The sequence below is a fragment of the Dicentrarchus labrax genome, unplaced genomic scaffold (genome assembly GCF_905237075.1).
Source record: "Dicentrarchus labrax unplaced genomic scaffold, dlabrax2021, whole genome shotgun sequence".
In the NCBI taxonomy this organism is placed as follows: domain Eukaryota; kingdom Metazoa; phylum Chordata; class Actinopteri; family Moronidae; genus Dicentrarchus; species Dicentrarchus labrax.
The window spans coordinates 24,192,320-24,216,436 of NW_026136723.1; the positions used below are offsets into that span (position 1 = coordinate 24,192,320).

The following is a 24,117-nucleotide window of genomic DNA, read 5'->3' on the forward strand; positions in this document are numbered from 1 at the left end:
TTCTTCCCAACTCTGTTGGAGAAGTTCCCATAAATGTGCAACACTTGTAGGTTGCTTTGCTTTCACTCTTCTGTCCAGTTCATCCCAAACCAGCTTAATGGGGTTTAAGTCTGGTGACTGTGCTGGCCACTCCATGCTTTCAAGCTTACCGTCTTGTTCTTTTTTCCTAAGGTAGTTCTGGCATAGCTTGGACTCATGTTTTAGGTCATTATCTTTGCTGTAGGATGAACCCCTGACCAACTAGGTGCATACCAGAGGGAACTGTGGGGCACTGCAGAATGCTGTGGTAGCCGTTTTGGTTCAGGGTGCCTCTCACTCTGTACAAGTCACCCACCCTGGATCCAACAAAGCAGCCCCAGTATTACGACCACTATTAAGCTGAGCTTGAAGCTGTTGTCCTGTGAGCCGCCTATTACGCAAGCTGTTGACTCTCAGAAATGTCATCTGATTCTGATGTGGCTTTGACTCTTCCTGTCAGAGTTTGCCCCAGTTTCTGAGTGCCTTTTGATGGTGAGGGAGACTGTGCTCACTGACACCTTGACTTTTCCATTGTTAATTGCGGTTTTCTCGCCATTTTTGTAGCAACACACTACTTTCTACAGTGCAAACCACAGTGTGTTCCAACACTACCTTTATGCAGACAGAGGGGGTTGTAAGAAATCAAGACAAGTTGTGACACCTGTGGGAATTGGTAGCACCAACTTTCAAGTCTTTATCATTTTGAAATGTACATTATTTTTCAGGTTTGGGTAACCTTACCTTTTCTTTTTAACCTCTGGAAGTTCGCCACTTTCTTTTGTACCATTTCAAGCTATTAATTGGGCTTGAACTGCTTGAATTTCAATAAAAAACTGAAAAAATTGCCGTGTTCTAAAACTTTTGAAAGGCAGTGTATATATGTGTATTTTTATATTTCTCCTTCATGATCAGTTCCTCTTTTATTTTCTTCACTTTCTTCTCTTCTGAGTAAACTTTAGAATAGTCTTGAACTGGTTGTCATTACAACATAAAGTAAAGTGCCATAAAAATAGTCCATGAGTACAGTACTTGAGTAAATGTACTTAGTGACATTCACTGGTTATTACCCAGTTAAAACAAATAAAACTGGTTGAAGAAGTATTTCTTCCATCTACTAAACCAAACAGTTTCTATTGTATTTACTAATCATAGATGTTGGATGTTGGTGATAAACCTTTTTTTTATTAACTGCTTTAAAGCTTTAGTTACTAGTTACTTTACAAAAGGAGAGATTATATATAATATAAAGATACAGAGACTTTATTAAATACTATGTTTTAATAGAAATGTAACTACTGTTGGGTCTTGGTCAGAATGAGTTCTCTTTTGATCAGAAGATTGTGTCCAACATACGAATTCTAAGTCCAGATTAGGTTTAAAAGTTATTCTCCTTCAGGTGGAAAAATAACAATCAGGATTCATCAAAGTTGGCAGTAGATTAGAGCTTTATTATCTTGACAGACAAACAAAGCCAGAGCCATCCATGGAAAGACTGAATTCATCCTCACAAAGCTTCTCCTTATATACTCTTGCCTCCTGTCACAAGTCCTGCCCATCTTCTACCTTTTCCATCTACGACATAATGGTGTAAATTCCACACTGGAAAGACCCTAAATCTTCACCAGTCTGTGGTTCCCAATTATCATGCCCTTGTTGGGCCCATGCGCCATCCTACTGGTGTCTTATCAGCCCAATTATCCTGCCTCTGTTGTGCCCATGCTCCATTCTACTGGTGTCTTGCTCGCCTAAGGCCTATGTTCTTATCATAGAACCCACAGACTTCATGGTCTACACCAGTAGGCCATGATATTTTCTTTTTTTACTCTCCTTTCATCAGGATTACACCATTAGAATCTAGTTTACTATACTTCTATTTTTTTTAAAAAACATTTATTACCTTTTCCTTACACCATTATGTCACAGATGTCTTTTACTGTATTTTTTTAAAACTTTATAAACTTTATAATATGATAAGAAAGTTGTGTTACAAACACACACATACATTTGGTATAATCAGTGCTCATTTTTTTTTTGCTACAACTACACATTCTATATGTTCCACACGTTTAATCAAATTTTTACAAAAAAAAAACATGGTGCTTACTACTTTATCAACATTATTAGTGCTTATCATGAAATCATATAAACTTAAAACATAATGCCTTCATTAACATCCTTGTGAGCTTATATAAATCTATTCTATTTAACACTCAAAATCATCATTACTTAAAACATAGTGCCCTCTACTTGATTTCCAGTTATCTGTGTGAACAAACCATAGTGCTTACAACATAATAGCCAAACTTTTGTGTAATTACTTGATTACTAACTTATAATATGCACTAACCTACACTAAATTTTATACTACACTACCCAACAGTATACAGGTACAGCAGAAATGATTAGTTGATTAACAGAAAATAAACTGGTGATAATTGTTTAAGTAATTTTTCATGTAAAAACATTGAATTGTGAAAATAATCATATACATGGACTGCAATTAATGTAATAATATAATATATAACAGTTAGAAATGTGCTTCACCTCAACAAACTATGACAGTAAAAATCTACTTTTCCATTAATACATGAGTAACTATAATCTGATGATATAATATATAATAGTATTGTTGGGCACATTAAACAAACTGCATTTTAATAGTTTCCTTATTTATTCATTTATTTTAAAATTACATATATAAAAATGAAACTGCTCCAAATTCTGTATCCTGTTCTGAGATTGTTTAACAAGCTGAGACTTCATTTAAACTACATTTCCGACACACTGAAGAGTAAAATGTCCAGTTTCTGCTGGTCTCTCACAAATACTTCTGTAAGCTTCTTTGCAGGACTGATCAAACCAACATTTCAGATCTGGAGCTCCTGTTATCATTCCCATCTTCACACAGTCCTCTCCATCGCGATCTCTCCCTGTGCAGTTATTTGGCTCATTGTCTCTCCAAAATGTCAAACTAAGAGTAAGAGAACAAAAAGAACTGGTTCAACTTCAACTTTGATTTTCGAAATTGACAAAAAATATATTTATAACAGTCAAACCTCTCGTTCAGTGGTGAGCGGTCTACCCACAACCATGTGCCCTCTTTCTCTGAGTCTGTCAGTCCGATCCAGAACATGTCCTCATCATTGTTCATTTTTTCTCTCAGTCTCAGCTCCAGGAATGTCTGGACAGCAAACGTTGATGAAGAACACAATATGTAACATGACTTTTCTGTGCTGAGAGACCATGTTAACTAATGTGGAAACACAAGGATGTGATAAAACAAATGAGAATAAAGCCAGTGAGCTACATGAACCTGCAGCAGTGTGTTTTACCTGCTCCTCTCTGCTGTCTATCTGTACCAGATCTCCTACTTTCTGTCGGCATTCATCTCTGCTCTCACTCCAGGTTAAACGATTGGTGGAGAAATAATAACACTGTCTTCCATGCTGCTCCCAGCCACAGTCACATTTGGTACACGAGTCATCTTTGAAGAGATCACAGTAAAGACTTGAGTCAGGTGAAACAGATCACTGTTTATATTTGTGTGATTTGGAAGCAGCAGGAACTTTGAGATGAACGAGTTTGAATCTGAGAGCAGCTGAGACAATCAGACAGAGGCAACAGTTTTCTACTTCAAAGGTATATATACTGCCAATCTGACTTCTTGTATCTGTCAATACATCACTGGTTCATTAATCATCATCAGAGGATGCAAACATGGAAGAAAGGCAAAATCCATCACTTACTTTCTATTCTGGTAGATGAATGTTTTAAGTGGGGTAGTAAATGTATACAGTTTTGTTAGTGGGTTTGTGATGTTATGGTGACTAATAAGAATCTGGTCACAGTCACAGGGTTAGATCAAAGCACCATTTGTGTTGAAGACCTTTAACCTTTCATGCAAGATTTACAGCAGGATGTTAATAGGATAACAGATGCGTTTTGTTTGGATGATGTACTGAAAGGTATATAAGGGAGAACATTCTGGAAATCGAGCGAGAACATCTATGCTAAGGTCTTCTCTTCATGCTGCATGAGTAAAGGAATTTGATTCATCACACTGGGTTCGTAATTATTCAGAGAACTAGCAACTCTCAACATTATTGAAGAATTTCCCCTACACTATCTTTAACTACAGGAGGTTGTGGGCTGGTTTGCTGCACCTTGTTGTATTATTTTACTTCACAGCATCTTTCTCTTATGAAAACAATTTCATTTTCATCAGGATCGTCTCTTATTTATAAACCTGAAACTCTTTCACAGTACAGTCAGTTGATAATTAACAGATCAATATCAGGATCCACCTGTCAGAACTGAAATCAATCCAGTTTAAGTTTGCAGAGACTTGTGGACTAAATCTTTTAGACAGTTTCAAACACAATCTGAGATGTGAGATGTCACATTTTAAAAGGATCTTGCAGTGTTGCAAAATGCAGTTTAGAGTAGACTTTAATCTTGTAGACTCAACCTTTTAGACTGTTTCTGAACCTGACTGCATTACCTGTGAGAGCTTCATGTTTGTCTCTCAGAGTCTGGAAACGTTCCTTGGTGTGCATGTTATCAAGAGCTGATTAAAAAAAGAAAGCACAGGTCAAACACTGCATTGGTAAATCATCAGTGTTCGATAATAAATGTGTTTATTGCAGAAATATGAACTAATTAAAATAAAGTTTGGGTTCCAAAAATAAAATGTATTTTTCCTTTTAACTTGTTCCAATGTAAAATCTCTCTGCACTGTAAAAACTCCAACTTATATTATTTGGCCTAAATTATCAGAATTCAAAGTAAAAGTTGAAGATGTGTTGTGAAAAATTTTTGATTTATTAAAAAATAAGTGATAAAGTTCTGTTAACTTGTGTTCTTTAGTCGGTGAATTAAGAAAAACTAAATCTCACTACATGTTTACTTTATCATTTGCACTTTAAAATCTCAATAATTATATGAAATAAACATTTTCTGTTATCAATAACTGTAATTAGATAAGATTGTCAGTTTCAAGTTTTAAATGTTAACTTATAATCATGAGTTCAGTTCAGTAAATGTCCAATCAATTGATCACTTGACTCATCAAATTAAACAGTTTGAAACATTATCTGCATACGCTTCCCAGCATGCATTGCTTTAAGGTTAAAATTCCCCAAATTCCTTTTTATATGAAAAAAGACACATGATGGAGGCTTTTATGTCTTTTTATACATTTGACTCAGAGGAGTCTAAAATGAAAACATTGCCAGCCATGATGGACACTTCCTGCACCTATTCAGCATAAGAGCCATTAATTTATGTGGTTAAACATAAACTCAGTATTTACTGTAACTGTCAGTAACACAGGAGGAGTTGTTACTGGGGATAAAACTAAAGTAAAGTCAATATACATCAATCTACATGACAAACTTACAGAGACGGCAAATAACAATGACAGCAGCTGCCAGGAGAGCGCTGACAACCAGCAGGGCCACTCTCTCTGATCCGACCTTTGACCCTCCATTTGACCCTGAGTGTTGTTGGGAGGCTGGAGCTTCACCTGTTCAACAGGTAGAAGAGACAGAGATGGAAAATAGATGTGTGCAGAGGGTGTGTCATGGCTCTGCTCCCCTCCTGCTCCCTTTGCTCCTCCCCCTTCCCTGTGTGTCTGAGGGTGCGGCCTCCATTCTCCTCACCTGCTGCCTGCTGTCTCACCTGCTCTCAATCATTCATCATGCCTCAGTCTTCAAGAACCCCGGTCTTCCTCCCATTCATCGCCAGATTGTTTCAGCCTATGTGGTGGTAACTCTTGTGGCTCTTTTCAGTATTAAGTTAGGCAACTTCAAGCCCTCTTATGTTTTCCCTGTGCCTGTCCCCCGGTTAACCATTTCTCTCCCGTGCCCCAGGGTCCCTTTGTGCAGTTTGGCTTCCTGTGTCTGCTCACCTGTGCCTCTGTGTCTCCGGTCTCTTCCGCCATCTCACCCACCCGTTCCTGCTGTGGCCGCCCCTCATCCCCCCTGTGTATGTGTGTGAGCGTGGAATAAAACCCCCTTTAAACCTTCCATACTGTCTGGGTGTCTGCTCCTGGGTCCGGTCCTAACACCAGCCCTGACAGAACAATCTGGCCAGCATGGACCCAGCGGACCCAGACTCCGTCCGAAGCGCACTGGTCTACCAGGGACAACGAGGGAGCCAACAGGAGAAGGTCCTTGACGAGATCGTGGCAGCCATCCAAGACCTTCGCTGCAGTGTGGCCGCCCTTGGTTCCAAGCTCGATCAGGTCTCCACCCCTCCCACAGCTCCTACCACCGCCACTGAAGCAGCTACTCCCTCTGCCTCTCCAGCCATGCAGCATGCGGCTCCTCCTCCTCCCCCGCCCCGGGAACCATACGTTCCTACACCTGAACGGTATGCTGGGGATTTGGGGGCTTGTGGGCGGTTTCTGCTTCAGTGCTCGCTAGTTTTCCAACAACAGCCGTTGACCTACAGTTCTGATAGCGCCCGAGTGGCTTTTGTGATTAGCTTATTGTCAGGGAAAGCAGCTCAGTGGGCAACCGCCCTGTGGGAGAAGCACTCCCCTATTTGTGATACCTTCCAGCGATTTTCTGACGAATTAAGAAAAGTTTTTGATCATCCAGTGCAAGGCAAAGAGGCAGCTAAACGCTTACTGAATCTTCGTCAGGGTTCTGGTTCAGCAGCTGAGTTCTCAGTCGAGTTTAGAGTTTTAGCGGCAGAGAGTGGTTGGGATGAAGAGGCGTTGCCGACTGTTTTCGTGCATGGGCTGTCTGAGGTTATGAAGGACGAGTTAGCGGCTAGGGATAGCGCTGCTAGCCTTGACGAGCTAATCTCACTAGCGATTAGGCTTGACAATCGTCTTCGTGAGAGACGGTGTGAGAAGTGGGGGCGCTCACAAGCCTCTCCTTTCCATGCCTTACCCAGAGCCACCATCTCAGTAGATCCCCAGTTAGCAGCCCCATGCAAACGCCCCTCGAGCCAGGTACCCCCCGAGCCCGTAGAAGAGCCGATGCAATTGGGTCGCACCCGCCTCACTCAGGCAGAACGCCAACGCCGGATGAGGTCCGGGTTATGCATTTATTGTGGCCAGCACGGTCCCTTCTTGGCTGCCTGCCCCCAGCTGCCAAAGAAAGAAACGGAGAATGGTGTTACTCCTGTGAGCCAAGTCCCCACTTCCTCCTCTGCCCCTCTTAGTCGCTTGCAATTAAAAGCGTCCCTTCGCTGGCAGTTAAATTCCCTTCCCCTCACAGCACTAGTCGACTCAGGTGCTGAGGAGAGTTTCATTGACTCGGCATTCGTGCTTCAGGCAAACATTCCCACTGTCAAACTCCCTGACAACCAACCCGTTAATGCCTTAGACGGAAAACATTTAGCCAACATTACTCGGCAAACCGTTCCCCTCACACTTATCCTTTCTGGTAATCACCGTGAGGAGATTAGCTTACTGGTTATTTCATCACCCAACACTCCTGTTGTATTAGGTTACCCCTGGCTAAAACTCCACAATCCCCAATTCGACTGGTCTACTGGCTCACTCATTAGCTGGAGTGCTCACTGTCATTCACATTGTCTCCAGTCCGCTAGTGTAACACATCCCACTGTTCCCAAACCTCCCTGATCTATCTGCCGTCCCTGTAGAATACCACAACCTAGGGGAGGTTTTTAGTAAACATCGTGCCGTCTCATTACCTCCTCATAGGCCATATGATTGCGCTATAGAGCTGCTCCCTGGTTCCACTCTGCCGTCTAGTCGCCTGTATAACCTTTCCAGACCTGAGCGCGAAGCCATGGAGAAATATATAGGTGACTCACTAGCGGCAGGGCTTATTCGACCCTCTTCGTCTCCGGTAGGGGCAGGTTTCTTTTTTGTAACAAAGAAAGACCAGTCCCTCTGCCCTTGCATTGATTATCGAGGGCTTAATGACATCACCATTAAGAATAAGTTCCCTCTCATTGATCCGGCATTTGAACCCCTTCATAAGGCTAAAGTGTTCTCGAAATTAGACCTCCGGAACGCATACCATCTTGTCAGGATCAGAGAGGGAGACGAGTGGAAGACTGCCTTTAACACCCCTTTAGGCCACTTCGAATATTTGGTGATGCCCTTTGAATTGACCAATGCGCCAGCTGTGTTCCAGGCCATGGTCAATGATGTGCTGAGAGACATGCTGAACAGGTTCCTGTTCGTCTATTTAGATGACATACTCATCTTTTCGCAGTCCCAGGAGGAACATGTTCAGCATGTCCGGCAGGTACTCCAGAGACTCCTAGAGAACAAGCTTTACGTGAAAGCCGAGAAATGCAAGTTCCATGTGACATCCGTGTCTTTTCTGGGGTTTATTATTGAGCGGGGGCAGGTTAAGGCTGACCCAGCCAAGATTCAGGCCGTGGCTGATTGGCCGAGACCCACCACTCGCAAACAGTTGCAGCGCTTCTTGGGGTTTGCTAACTTTTACCGCCGCTTTATTAGAAATTATAGTAAGGTAGCAGCCCCCCTGACTAAGCTCACCTCGGTGAAAGCACCGTTCGCTTGGTCCCCTGAAGCAGAAACAGCCTTTCTAGCCCTGAAAGAGCTATTTACTTCTGCCCCGGTGCTGCGGCATCCTGACCCCCTCCCCTCCAGTTCGTGGTGGAGGTGGATGCCTCTGACACTGGCATTGGGGCAGTACTCTCCCAGCGATCCCCCAAGGACCAGAAGTTGCACCCCTGTGCCTTCCTCTCCAGACGCCTGTCCCCAGCGGAGAGGAACTATGACGTTGGGAACCGAGAGCTGCTGGCGGTGGTGGTAGCCCTTCAGGAGTGGAGGCATTGGTTGGAGGGCGCTGCTCTCCCGTTGATCGTGTGGACGGATCACAAGAACCTGGCGTACCTCCGCTCGGCCAAAAGGCTCAACTCCCGTCAGGCCCGGTGGGCTTTGTTCCTTGACCGTTTTGTTTTCACCCTCACCTACCGACCTGGGTCCCGCAATGCCAAGCCAGATGCCCTATCACGCCAAGCCGACCCCGAGACGCCGGGGACTGAACCAGAGACCATCCTCCCGGCTTCTTGTGTGGTGGCTGCAGTGAACTGGCGGATAGAGGCTCTGGTGAAGCAAGCACAACGCTCACAACCTGACCCAGGTAACGGCCCCCCTAACCGACTTTTTGTTCCAGACTCAACCAGGTCCCAGGTCCTCCAGTGGGCTCACTCTTCTAAGATCTCTTGCCATCCTGGTTACCAGCGAACACTGGATTTCCTACGGCGGAAGTTTTGGTGGCCATCCATGGCGAGAGACACGAGAGCCTTTGTAGCCGCCTGTTCTGTCTGTGCCCGCGGGAAATCCTCCCACCAGCTGCCAGCTGGACAATTACACCCCTTGCCTGTTCCAAGTCGCCCCTGGTACCACATCACCCTGGACTTTGTTACTGGACTGCCTACCTCTGAAGGTAATGACACCATTCTCACTATTGATTTCGTGCCTCTGTCCAAGCTCCCCTCGTCCCTAGAAACTGCCAAACTCCTGGTCACCCATGTGTTCCGCCTACATGGAATCCCTCAAGACCTAGTTTCAGACCGTGGTCCACAATTCGCCAGGCCTTGGGCGCTTCTGTCAGTCTATCCTCAGGTTACCACCCACAATCCAACGGCCAGACAGAACGGGCTAACCAGCAATTGGAGGCTGCCTTGCGCTGCGTCGCCGCCCGACATCCGGTCTCCTGGTGCACATTTCTTCCGTGGATCGAATACGCTCACAACTCCCTCACCTGCGCTGCCACAGGTATGTCCCCGTTCATGGCAGCTTATGGTTTTCAACCTCCATTGTTCCCATCTCAGGAAGGGGAGGTGGCGGTCCCGTCAGTACAGGACCACCTGCGCCGCTGTCGCCACCGACTCCCTGCCCCGACTCCCTGCCCCGATTACGCTCCTGGTCAGAAGGTATGGCTGTCTTCTCGAGACCTGCCATTGCAGGTAGAGTCTCGAAAGCTGGCTCCACGATTTATTGGACCTTTTTGAAGTGGACAAAATCATCAATCCTGTGGCGGTGAGGTTAAAACTCCCTCCGTCATTACATGTGCATTCTGTGTTTCACGTATCTCTCCTGAAGCCTGTCTCCTCCAGCCCTCTGTGCCCTCCAGCCGACCCCCCTTCGCCCCCCGGCTCATTGACGACCACCCAGCCTACACAGTTCGCCAGATCCTGGTCGTCCGACGGCGGGGCCGGGGTTTCCAGTACCTGGTGGACTGGGAAGGGTACGGGCCGGAGGAGCGTTCTTGGGTTCCCCGGCACTTCATCCTGGATTCCTCCCTTCTTTCGGACTTCTACCGATCCCATCCTGACAAGCCCGGTAGGCCGCCAGGAGGCGTCCGTTGAGGGGGGGGTACTGTCATGGCTCTGCTCCCCTCCTGCTCCCTTTGCTCCTCCCCCTTCCCTGTGTGTCTGAGGGTGCGGCCTCCATTCTCCTCACCTGCTGCCTGCTGTCTCACCTGCTCTCAATCATTCATCATGCCTCAGTCTTCAAGAACCCCGGTCTTCCTCCCATTCATCGCCAGATTGTTTCAGCCTATGTGGTGGTAACTCTCGTGGCTCTTTTCAGTATTAAGTTAGGCAACTTCAAGCCCTCTTGTGTTTTCCCTGTGCCTGTCCCCCGGTTAACCATTTCTCTCCCGTGCCCCAGGGTCCCTTTGTGCAGTTTGGCTTCCTGTGTCTGCTCACCTGTGCCTCTGTGTCTCCGGTCTCTTCCGCCATCTCACCCACCCGTTCCTGCTGTGGCCGCCCCTCATCCCCCCTGTGTATGTGTGTGTGCGTGGAATAAAACCCCCTTTAAACCTTCCATACTGTCTGGGTGTCTGCTCCTGGGTCCGGTCCTAACACCAGCCCTGACAGGGTGGACACAATAACATGAACACCCATACAGCTGTTCAAAAAGCCGAGAAATGAGTCAAATAAAATACTGCCCTATTAGTTTCTAAAAGTTAAGATTAAAGTTTGTTAACTACTTAAAGACATTTTCTGTATCACTGTTGCAGTTCTCAAAACATTAAGAGCAGCAAGTATCACACCATTTTATTAAGTGCAGCACAACACATCACTCAACACATGACACGTGTGTCATGTTAGCTTAGCTTAGCATAAAGACTGGAAACAGGGGGAAACTGCTAGCCTGGCTCTGCTTGAATGTATCAGCACATTTAAAACTCTAATTATCACTGTACCTACCTGGAGTCTCCACTGGTTGCCTGGCAACATCATCCTGACCTAAAGTGTTAATTATTGAGCTTTAATTAAGCAACAATGTGTTGTTAAACAGTAACAAAATGATGTTGCATACTGTACTTCTACAAGTTTTATTGATTTTTATTTATGGAGCGAAGCCTGCGAGCTAGTTCAGGCAGCCCACTAGAGCTGTGCATACACACATGACATGCCTCACTCCATAATCACTAACCAAGCGCACCCTTCCAATCTGGCGGTCTATTTAAACTGCACTATTTCCCAGCTCTCCCTCTGCTCTGTCAATGCCGCTGTTGCCCTGCATTGGTATTGCTGCTGCTGCTCTGTAAGCCCCAACACAACCCCAGCATCCACCTGTAGGCTCCAGCAAGGGTTTAAAGTCTCTATGTAAACATATCTGCGGGGAATGATGAGGTCGGAGCCGACGCCAAAATCTAAATATGCTGCTGTAATAAACATTTCAAACGTGAGTTGGCTGACTGAAATTGATTTCTTGAACCGTTGAGATTTTAAATAGAAAACATCCAACTGTAATGGTGTTATTTTTGAAACATTTCATGGTTGTCTTGCTGCTCTGATTACATTATCACACTGTTGTTGGTCTCTGACAGTGCAGAGGGCTGCTGCTGCATCTGACCAACAGGAAGCCTTGACACTTATATTTCCTGTTGTCTGACAACATGAACACATTTTTAAGAAGATCTTGTCTCCATGATCAGTTCCTCATTTGTTTTCTGAGACAAAGTAGTTAAATTGAAGTTAAAGCGTTTCTCTGATCTTTTAGTGGAGGGGTGTGTCAGTTTATTTACAGATTAAATGGTTTTAAAGTATCTCTAAGTACATCGGAATTTAAATAAACTGGAATCTTTACAAGTGACGTCAACTTGATTAATTATTGCTGACAGCTACTCATCATTGTCTTTACATATGAACATCTATATGCCACAGACACACACAGAATTACCTCCTGTTCATTTATGAACACTCAGAACCGGCCGATAGACTCTGTCTTTTTACAAGCACAAGTACTTACTCTGTAGCCGACAAATTCAGTTAACCTCAGAATAGTTTTGGACTTGACACGTAAAATAATGGAAGAAGTAGTCAGAACTTACACTGAAGTAAAAGTAGCAAATACCACAGGGTAAAACAAAATAAAATCCTGCATTCAAAAATCTTCTTTCAGAAGTCCAAAAGTATGAGCATCAAAATATACTTAAACTACTAAAGGTTTTTGTATTGTATTGTATTATAAGTGTTGATGCATTACTGTACATGTCAAATTAGTGTAGGAACAGGTGGGGATCATTTTAAATACTTTATATATTGATTGGTAGCTTAATCTATAACAATACATCAGAATGTATAAGTTGATTTATATTTTGTATTAATAATCTGAATCTGCAAAGAAACTCGTAACTAAAGCTGTCACATAAATATAGTGCAATAAAAATATTTCCTTCTGAAATGTAATGACAGAAATAGAAAATATCTTATTGTTTTATAGCTAGGTTATTACCTTCTATGTAGCCCTGTGGACGGCTCATTGTGTCAGATTTCCAGATGCTGAATAAGTGCTGTCAGTCGATGAGGAAACTTTCTCTGTGACAAAAAGTACAAAACCAAAATGCAGAAATAATTTGTGTCACCGTGGACGTCAAGTTTCCCAGTTAGAACAAATTAGAAATGCTTTAGAAAGTACTTGGTAGTTTAGAAGGATAGACTGTATAACCTGATACATTAACAACATATTTAAAACATATAAAACTCACCAGTGACTTTTCTGCCTGCTCTGTGTTTTATCTGAACATCAGTGTAGATCATCAGCTTCTTCTTTTAAAACTTCCTGTTGCTCTCAAAGATGGGGAGGAGGCTTTATCTCAACTCTCTCAAACTGTCTGGTTATTTCTGAATAACTGTTTCCATTTACTTTAATTAAGATAAAAACAAGAGCTGGCGACCCATGTACCGAGGCTGAGTCCTTTCTGCAGCGGCCCAGGGTTCGAATCTGACCCGCGGCCCTTTGCTGCGTGTTGTCCCCTCTCTCTGTCCCCCTTTCCTGTCTATCTTCAGCTGTCTCTATCATTAAGACAATAAAAGCCCCAAAAAATACTTTTAAAAAACCAAGTGGTTTATATTCTGTAACACTGAGGCCACAGACGTTTCTCCATCTGATATTCTGTGGTGTCACTTTGAAAACTGCCTCACCCTGCAGACCTCATGGAGAGCATGCAGACAAATAATAAGGCTAGCCTAATACATTACCAAACAATAATCTAAATTATTTACTCTGTATTTGGATCCACATTAACTTCTACAAAGTGGCTGCTGGTCTTCCTGGAGTTCACACAAAAACAATAAGTATAGAAACAAACCATTTAAAATCACTCAGTGTCAAAAAGACGTGACAAAACAAGCCAAAGTCAAATATAAAGACCATACAATAAGTAAAATGACTCTACATATGAAACACTAGAGAATAGAAACCTACAATGGAAACAAATTAAAATTGTCACAAATACACAGCAACAAAAATAAAATATCAAGTTCAATATTAATCATTTTTTGTTTTAGTGACTTTTTGAAAGGAAATCTACTTTTGATGTGTCTGATGTTGGAGAGAATATTCAGCAGAAGAAGCTCAATAAAGAACAGCTGACCAGTTCTCACTTGATGTGTATTATACCAATGACAGACACTAGACTGCACTAGAGTTTTAAAGTTCCTCCATCTACTGATTCACAGTACTCAGTAGCATTGAATACTATGTACACTTCCTGTCTGTATACTGAGCAAACACTCATAGTTATGAACACAATATGGCTAAAAATATGTCAAACAACAACAGGATGTTAATAGACTGGAGCTGGATGGAGAACACATGAAAGAAAAATAGACAATTTATGGCTCAAAATATGTTAATATGCTTTTAAAGGTCACTCATGTTAATGTAGCATAAATTAAGAAGATCAGTGACATTCTTCTTAATTAACTTACATTTGAAGGCTTCAGTTACCAGTTATGTTACAAATTAAACAGTTTTGCAGACAAAGATTTAATAAAATCTGTTTTATTTCAACTGTTATTATCAAATTTTATAAGATAAACCGAGACAGACGAGAATGTAGAAACCGAAAGTGATACAATTACAGTCAGTTAAGAAATAAAGTCAAAGTGAAATCAAGTTAAATTCACAATAACAGCAACAACACCCTAAAATAAAGAACACAGACAAAGACTTTATTCATTCAGGCACATTTTAAATGTCTAAGAGAGGGGCTACAGATGTTTTTAATAATATTATATAATCCTGAGATATAGCCCCCTGATAGCTGTTGAGACTGAAACAGTCTTCCATTCATCCTCCGGTGGGGCTGCTGTGACAGAGGGATAGAATATGATGTTTTATAGTAAATTAAAATAACTAGTCGTAGTAACGGTAAAATGCTGCTTTTACATTAATAGAAGAGTAATAATGATCTTATAATATAATATAATCCAGTATAACATTCACAATACTTTTAGTACATTTTCCTGATTATACTTAAATACTTTTACTTCAGTAACATTTCCAATGCAGGAGTTTTACATGTTACAGAGTATTTTTACAGTGTGGTTTTAATACTGTTACTTAATAAAGGATCTGAATATTTACTGGTTATCTGTTGAATGTGATCTCTTCCTCCACTGTTGAGCACATTCAATAAACTGTATTTTAATGTTTCCTTTTTTAATTTCAACATTATTTGTGTAAAAATACCTTTCCTGCACATCCTGTATCCTGTATTGAGATTGTTTAATAGGCTGAACAAGACATAATTTAAACTACATTTCAGACACACTGAAGAGTAAAATCTTGACGTTATGTTTACAGTAACAGTATATACAAGTACAGCTGAAACAATTGAAATGCAATTTTCAGCTTTTTCTTTTACCTATTTGAATAATTTCAGTTTCTTTTTAATAATGTTGAGGTTTAATTTAAACTACATTTCAGACACCCTTAAAATGTCCAGTTTCAGCTGGTTTCTCACAAATCCTTCTGTGAGGCACTTTGCAGTACTGATCAAACCAACAGTTCAGATAAGGAGCCCCTTCTATCTTTCCCATCCTCACACAGTCCTGTCCATCGGGATCTCTCCCTTTGGAGTTATCTGGCTGACCGGGGGACCAAAATTTCAACCTAAGAGTTAGAGAACAAGAGAACTAGTTAAATAAAACTGATGACTCTGATTTTTGAAATTGTCAAAAAATATGTTTATAACAGTCAAACCTCTCGTTCAGTGGTGAGCCGTCTACCCACAACCATGTGCCCTCTTTCTCTGAGTCTGTCAGTCCGATCCAGAACTTGTCCTCATAATCGTTCATTTTTTCTCTCACTTTTAGCTCCAGGAATGCCTGGACAGGAAAAGTTGATGAAGAACACAATATGTAACACGATTTTTCTGTGCTGAGAGACCATGTTAACTAATGTGGAAACACAAGGATGTGATAAAACAAATGAGAATAAAGCCAGTGAGCTACATGAACCTGCAGCAGTGTGTTTTACCTGCTCCTCTCTGCTGTCTATCTGAACCAGATCTCCTCCCTTTCTGTCGGCATTCATCTCTGCTCTCATTCCAGGTTAAATAATCAGTGGAGAAATAATAACACTGTCTTCCATCTTGCTCCCAGCCACAGTCACATTTTGGACATGGGTCATCTTTGAAGAGATCACAGTAAAGACTTGAGTCAGGTGAAACAGATCACTGTTTATATTTGTGTGATTTGGAAGCAGCAGGAACTTTGAGATGAACGAGTTTGAATCTGAGAGCAGCTGAGACAATCAGACAGAGGCAACAGTTTTCTACTTCACAGGTATATATACTGCCAATCTGACTTCTTGTATCTGTCAATACATCACTGGTTCTTTAATCATCATCAGAGGATGCAAACATGGGAGAAAGGCAAAATCCATCACTTACTTTCTTTTACTACAGGAGGTTGTGGGCTGGTTTGCTGCACCGTGTTGCATGATTTTACTTCACAGCGTCTCTCTGTTATAAAAACAATTTCATTTTCATCAGGATCGTCTCTTATTTATGAACTGAAACTGAAACTCTTTCACAGTACAGTCAGTTGATAATTAACAGATCAATATCAGGATCCACCTGTCAGAACTGAAAACAATCCAGTTTAACACAAAATGTGACTTGTGGACTAAATCTTTTAGACAGTTTCTAAACCTGACTGGATTACCTGTGAGATTTCTTTTCACAGCTTCATGCTCGTCTCTCAGAGTCTGGAAACTTTGCTTGGTGTGCATGTTATCAAGAGCTGATTAAAAAAGAAAGCACAAGTCAAAGGAAGAGGGAAAAACAAATTCTACCTGTGTTCAATACATCCTCTGCTCTTTGAAATTGTATCAGTTATATGAGAAAAACTTTTTCTGTTGTTAATAACTGTAATCAGATTTAAGTGTTAAATCCTCACTTTAAAAACTTATAATCATGAGTTCAGTTAATTACATGGCCAATGAATCTTTTTATCGAATTGTTTGAAGTTAAAATTCCCCAGAAATTGCAAAAAGACACATGATGGAGGCTTTTATATGTCTTTTCATACATTTGTCTTAGAGAAGTCTAAAATGAAAACACTGTCAGCCATGATGGACACTTCCTGCACCCTTTCAGTATAAGATCCATTAATTTATGTGATTAAACATAAACTCAGTATTTACTGTAACTGTCAGTAACACAGGAGGAGTTGTTACTGGGGATAAAACTAAAATAAAGTCACTGTACATCAATCTACATGACAAACTTACAGAGTCGGCAAATAACAGTGACAGCAGCTGCCAGGAGAGCGCTGACAACCAGCAGGGCCACTCTCTCTGATCTGACCTTTGACCCTCCATTTGACCCTGAGCGTTGTTGGGAGGCTGGAGCTTCACCTGTTCAACAGGTAGAAGAGACAAAGATGGAAAACAGATGTGAGAAAAGGTACACATACACAAAAGTTTGGACACACCTTCTCATTTAACAGATTTTCTTTATTTTCATGACTATTTACATTGTAGATTCTCACTGATGGCATCAGAGCTATGAATGAACACATATGGAATTATGTAGTAAACAAAAAAGTGTGAAATAACTCTGATCTGATCTGAATCTGATGATTCTTCAAAATAGCCACCCTTTGCTTTGATTACTGCTTTGCACACTCTTGGCATTCTCTCGATGAGCTTCATGAGGTAGTCACATGAAATGGTTTTCCAACAGTCTTGAAGGAGTTCCCAGAGATGCTGAGCCCCTTTGCCTTCACTCTGCGGCCCATCTCATCCCAAACCATCTCGACTGGGTTTAGGTCAGGTGACTGTGGAGGCCAGATCATCTGGCGCAGCACTCCATCACTCTCCTTCTTGGTCAAATAGCCCTTACCCAGCCTGGAGGTGTGTTTGGGGTCATTGTCCTGTTGAAAAATAAATGATGGTCCAACTAAACGCAAACCGGATGGGATGGCATGATGCTGCAGGGTGCTGTGGTAGCCATGCTGGTTCAGTGTGCCTTCAATTTTGAATAAATCCCCAACAGTGTCACCAGCAAAGCACCCACACACCATCACACCTCCTCCTCCATGCTTCACGGTGGGAACCATGCATGTAGAGACCATCCATTCACCTTTTCTGCGTCGCACACAAAGACACGGTGGGTGGAACCAAAGATCTCAAATTTGGATTCATCAGACCAAAGCACAGATTTCCACTGGTCTAATGTCCATTCCTTGTGTTTCTTGGCCAAAATAAATCTCTTCTGCTTGTTGCTTTTCCTTGGTAGTGTTTTTTTAGCAGCTATTTGACCATAAAGGCCTGATTCACGCAGTCTCCTCTGAACAGTTGATGTAGAGATGTGTCTGTTACAAGAACTCTGTGTGGCATTCTTCTGGGCTCTAATCTGAGGTGCTGTTAACTTGCGATTTCTGAGGCTGGTGACTTGGATGAACTTATCCTCAGCAGCAGAGGTGACTCTTGGTCTTCCTTTCCTGGGGCGGTCCTCATGTGAGCCAGTTTCGTCGTAGCGCTTGATGGTTTTTGCGACTGCACTTGGGGACAATTTACGGACTGACGGACCTTCAGTTCTTAAAATAATGATGGACCGTCATTTCTCGTTACTTAGCTGATTGGTTCTTGCCATAATATGAATTCTAACATTTGTCAAATAGGGCTGTCAGCTGTGTACCAACCTGACTTCTGCACAACACAACTGAGGGACCCAACCCCGTTAAGAAGGCAGCAGCAAGTATCACACCATTTTATTAAGTGCAGCACAACACATCACTCAACACATGACACGTGTGTCAGCAGCCTGTTAGCTTAGCTTAGACTGGTTGTCTGGCTGCTCTGATTACATTATCACACTGTTGTTGGTCTCTGACAGTGCAGAGGGCTGCTGCTGCATTAGACCAACAGGAAGCCTTGACACTTACATTTCCTGTTGTCTGACCACATGACCACATTTTAAATAGATCTTGTCTCCATGATCAGTTCCTCATTTGATATCTTAAACCAAGATAAAATGAAGTTGAGGCGTTTCTCTGATCTTTTAGTAGATGGGTGTGTCAGTTTATTTACAGATTAAATGGGTTTAAAGTATCTCTAAGTACATCGGAATGTGACATCAACTTGATTAATTATTGCTGACAGCTACTCATCATTGTCTTTAAATATGAACATCTATATGCCACAGACACACACAGAATTACCTCCTGTTCATTTATGAACACTCAGAACCGGCCGATAGACTCTGTCTTTTTACAAGCACAAGTACTTACTCTGTAGCCGACAAATTCAGTTAACCTCAGAATAGTTTTGGACTTGACACGTAAAAAAAAATGGAAGAAGTAGACAGAACTTACACTGAAGTAAAAGTAGCAAATACCACAGGGTAAAACAAAATAAAATCCTGCATTCAAAAATCTTCTTTCAGAAGTCCAAAAGTATGAGCATCAAAATATACTTAAACTACCAAAGGTTTTTGTATTGTATTGTATTATAAGTGTTGATGCATTACTGTACATGTCAAATTAGTGTAGGAACAGGTGGGGATCATTTTAAATACTTTATATATTGATTGGTAGCTTAATCTATAACAATACATCAGAATGTATAAATTGATTTATATTTTGTATTAATAATCTGAATCTGCAAAGAAACTCGTAACTAAAGCTGTCACATAAATATAGTGCAATGAAAATATTTCCTTCTGAAATGTAATGACAGAAATAGAAAATATCTTATTGTTTTATAGCTAGGTTATTACCTTCTATGTAGCCCTGTGGACGGCTCATTGTGTCAGATTTCCAGATGCTGAATAAGTGCTGTCAGTCGATGAGGAAACTTTCTCTGTGACAAAAAGCACAAAACCAAAATGCAGAAATAATTTGTGTCACTGTGGACATCAAGTTTCCCAGTTAGAACAAATTAGAAATGCTTTAGAAAGTATTTGGTAGTTTAGAAGGATAGACTGTATAACCTGATACATTAACAACATATTTAAAACATTCAAAACTCACCACTGACTTTTCTGCCTGCTCTGTGTTTTATCTGAACATCAGTGTAGATCATCAGCTTCTTCCTTTAAAACTTCCTGTTGCTCTCAAAGATGGGGAGGAGGCTTTATCTCAACTCTCTCAAACTGTCTGGTTATTTCTGAATAACTGTTTCCATTTACTTTAATTAAGATAAAAACAAGAGCTGGCGACCCATGTACCGAGGCTGAGTCCTTTCTGCAGCGGCCCAGGGTTTGAATCTGATCTGCGGCCCTTTGCTGCGTGTTGTCCCCTCTCTCTGTCCCCCTTTCCTGTCTATCTTCAGCTGTCTCTATCATAAAGACAATAAAAGCCCCCAAAAATACTTCACTCAGTGTCAAAAAGATGTGACAAAACAAGCCAAAGTCAAATATAAAGACCATACAATAAGTAAAATTACTCTACATATGAAACACTAGAGAATAGAAACCTACAATGGAAACAAATTAAAATTGTCACAAATACACAGCAACAAAAATAAAATAAAATATCAAGTTCAATATTAATCATTTTTTGTTTTAGTGACTTTTTGAAAGGAAATCTACTTTTGATGTGTCTGATGTTGGAGAGAATATTCAGCAGAAGAAGCTCGATAAAGAACAGCTGACCAGTTCTCACTTGATGTGTATTATACCAATGACAGACACTAGACTGCACTAGAGTTTTAAAGTTCTTCCATCTACTGATTCACAGTACTCAGTAGCATTGAATACTATGTACACTTCCTGTCTGTATACTGAGCAAACACTCATAGTTATGAACACAATATGGCTAAAAATATGTCAAACAACAACAGGATGTTAATAGACTGGAGCTGGATGGAGAACACATGAAAGAAAAATAGACAATTTATGGCTCAAAATATGTTAATATGCTTTTAAAGGTCACTCATGTTAATGTAGCATAAATTAAGAAGATCAGTGACATTCTTGTTAATTAACTTACATTTGAAGGCTTCAGTTACCAGTTATGTTACAAATTAAACAGTTTTGCAGACAAAGATTTAATAAAATCTGTTTTATACCGTTATTATCAAATTTTATAAGATAAACTGAGACAGACGAGAATGTAGAAACCGAAAGTGATACAATTACAATCAGTTAAGAAATAAAGTCAAAGTGAAATCAAGTTAAATTCACAATAACAGCAACAACACCCTAAAATAAAGAACACAGACAAAGACTTTATTCATTCAGGCACATTTTAAATGTCTAAGAGAGGGGCTACAGATGTTTTTAATAATATTATATAATCCTGAGATATAGCCCCCTGATAGCGGTTCAGACTGAAAAAGTCTTCCATTCATCCTCCGGTGGGGCTGCTGTGACAGAGGGATAGAATATGATGTTTTATAGTAAATTAAAATAACTAGTCGTAGTAACGGTAAAATGCTGCTTTTACATTAATAGAAGAGTAATAATAATCTTATAATATAATAGAATCCAGTATAACATTCACAATACTTTTAGTACATTTTCCTGATTATACTTAAATAGTTTTACTTCAGTAACATTTCCAATGCAGGAGTTTTACATGTTACAGAGTATTTTTACAGTGTGGTTTTAATACTGTTACTTAATAAAGGATCTGAATATTTACTGGTTATCTGTTGAATGTGATCTCTTCCTCCACTGTTGAGCACATTCAATAAACTGTATTTTAATGTTTCCTTTTTTAATTTCAACATTATTTGTGTAAAAATACCTTTCCTGCACATCCTGTATCCTGTATTGTGATTGTTTAATAGGCTGAACAAGACATAATTTAAACTACATTTCAGACACACTGAAGAGTAAAATCTTGACGTTATGTTTACAGTAACAGTATATACAAGTACAGCTGAAACAATTGAAATGCAATTTTCAGCTTTTTCTTTTACCTATTTGAATAATTTCAGTTTCTTTTTAATAATGTTGAGGTTTAATTTAAACTACATTTCAGACACCCTTAAAATGTCCAGTTTCAGCTGGTTTCTCACAAATCCTTCTGTGAGGCACTTTGCAGTACTGATCAAACCAACAGTTCAGATAAGGAGCCCCTTCTATCTTTCCCATCCTCGCACAGTCCTGTCCATCGGGATCTCTCCCTTTGGAGTTATCTGGCTGACCGGGGGACCAAAATTTCAACCTAAGAGTTAGAGAACAAGAGAACTAGTTAAATAAAACTGATGACTCTGATTTTTGAAATTGTCAAAAAATATGTTTATAACAGTCAAACCTCTCGTTCAGTGGTGAGCCGTCTACCCACAACCATGTGCCCTCTTTCTCTGAGTCTGTCAGTCCGATCCAGAACTTGTCCTCATAATCGTTCATTTTTTCTCTCACTTTTAGCTCCAGGAATGCCTGGACAGGAAAAGTTGATGAAGAACACAATATGTAACACGATTTTTCTGTGCTGAGAGACCATGTTAACTAATGTGGAAACACAAGGATGTGATAAAACAAATGAGAATAAAGCCAGTGAGCTACATGAACCTGCAGCAGTGTGTTTTACCTGCTCCTCTCTGCTGTCTATCTGAACCAGATCTCCTCCTTTCTGTCGGCATTCATCTCTGCTCTCATTCCAGGTTAAATAATCAGTGGAGAAATAATAACACTGTCTTCCATCTTGCTCCCAGCCACAGTCACATTTTGGACATGGGTCATCTTTGAAGAGATCACAGTAAAGACTTGAGTCAGGTGAAACAGATCACTGTTTATATTTGTGTGATTTGGAAGCAGCAGGAACTTTGAGATGAACGAGTTTGAATCTGAGAGCAGCTGAGACAATCAGACAGAGGCAACAGTTTTCTACTTCACAGGTATATATACTGCCAATCTGACTTCTTGTATCTGTCAATACATCACTGGTTCTTTAATCATCATCAGAGGATGCAAACATGGAAGAAAGGCAAAATCCATCACTTACTTTCTTTTACTACAGGAGGTTGTGGGCTGGTTTGCTGCACCGTGTTGCATGATTTTACTTCACAGCGTCTCTCTGTTATAAAAACAATTTCATTTTCATCAGGATCGTCTCTTATTTATGAACTGAAACTGAAACTCTTTCACAGTACAGTCAGTTGATAATTAACAGATCAATATCAGGATCCACCTGTCAGAACTGAAAACAATCCAGTTTAACACAAAATGTGACTTGTGGACTAAATCTTTTAGACAGTTTCTAAACCTGACTGGATTACCTGTGAGATTTCTTTTCACAGCTTCATGTTCGTCTCTCAGAGTCTGGAAACTTTGCTTGGTGTGCATGTTATCAAGAGCTGATTAAAAAAAGAAAGCACAAGTCAAAGGAAGAGGGAAAAACAAATTCTACCTGTGTTCAATACATCCTCTGCTCTTTGAAATTGTATCAGTTATATGAGAAAAACTTTTTCTGTTGTTAATAACTGTAATCAGATTTAAGTGTTAAATCCTCACTTTAAAAACTTATAATCATGAGTTCAGTTAATTACATGGCCAATGAATCTTTTTATCGATTGTTTGAAGTTAAAATTCCCAAAAAATAAAAAAAAAAAAAAAAGATTATATTTTTAATTTTTTTTTAAAAAAAAAAAAAAAAAAACACTGTCAGCCATGATGGACACTTCCTGCACCCTTTCAGTATAAGATCCATTAATTTATGTGATTAAACATAAACTCAGTATTTACTGTAACTGTCAGTAACACAGGAGGAGTTGTTACTGGGGATAAAACTAAAATAAAGTCACTGTACATCAATCTACATGACAAACTTACAGAGTCGGCAAATAACAGTGACAGCAGCTGCCAGGAGAGCGCTGACAACCAGCAGGGCCACTCTCTCTGATCTGACCTTTGACCCTCCATTTGACCCTGAGCGTTGTTGGGAGGCTGGAGCTTCACCTGTTCAACAGGTAGAAGAGACAAAGATGGAAAACAGATGTGAGAAAAGGTACACATACACAAAAGTTTGGACACACCTTCTCATTTGACAGATTTTCTTTATTTTCATGACTATTTACATTGTAGATTCTCACTGATGGCATCAGAGCTATGAATGAACACATATGGAATTATGTAGTAAACAAAAAAGTGTGAAATAACTCTGAACATGATCTGATATCTTATGATTCTTCAAAATAGCCACCCTTTGCTTTGATTACTGCTTTGCACACTCTTGGCATTCTCTCAATGAGCTTCATGAGGTAGTCACATGAAATGGTTTTCCAACAGTCTTGAAGGAGTTCCCAGAGATGCTGAGCCCCTTTGCCTTCACTCTGCGGCCCATCTCATCCCAAACCATCTCGACTGGGTTTAGGTCAGGTGACTGTGGAGGCCAGATCATCTGGCGCAGCACTCCATCACTCTCCTTCTTGGTCAAATAGCC

General features: G+C 40.8%; 1 protein-coding gene and 1 long non-coding RNA gene across 6 annotated transcripts in view; one reads left to right on the forward strand and one right to left on the reverse strand.

Annotated features, from left to right (window-relative positions):
• Nucleotides 1-1,906: 1,906 nt before the first annotated feature.
• LOC127358440 (C-type lectin domain family 4 member E-like) overlaps nucleotides 1,907-24,117 on the reverse strand; it is a 38,692-nt gene continuing 16,481 nt past the window's right edge. Inside the window, exons 5-8 of one of the 5 annotated variants that reach the window (XM_051391545.1) lie at nucleotides 22,681-22,752; nucleotides 22,267-22,418; nucleotides 15,482-15,606; nucleotides 1,907-2,989 (exon numbers count right to left, since the gene is read on the reverse strand). In XM_051391545.1, the coding sequence (XP_051247505.1) occupies nucleotides 2,782-2,989; nucleotides 15,482-15,606; nucleotides 22,267-22,418; nucleotides 22,681-22,752 (557 nt within the window). In that variant the 3' untranslated portion in view covers nucleotides 1,907-2,781. Of the gene's footprint in view, nucleotides 2,990-14,327; nucleotides 15,392-15,481; nucleotides 15,607-20,833; nucleotides 21,901-21,990; nucleotides 22,116-22,266; nucleotides 22,419-22,680; nucleotides 22,753-24,117 lie in introns of those variants that run through there. The other 4 variants (XM_051391544.1, XM_051391547.1, XM_051391548.1 and 1 more) reach the window with 4 other exon arrangements.
• On the forward strand, nucleotides 10,188-10,807 carry LOC127358459 (uncharacterized). The gene is made up of 2 exons (XR_007882431.1): nucleotides 10,188-10,547; nucleotides 10,652-10,807. It is a non-coding gene; the product is annotated as an uncharacterized LOC127358459 (long non-coding RNA).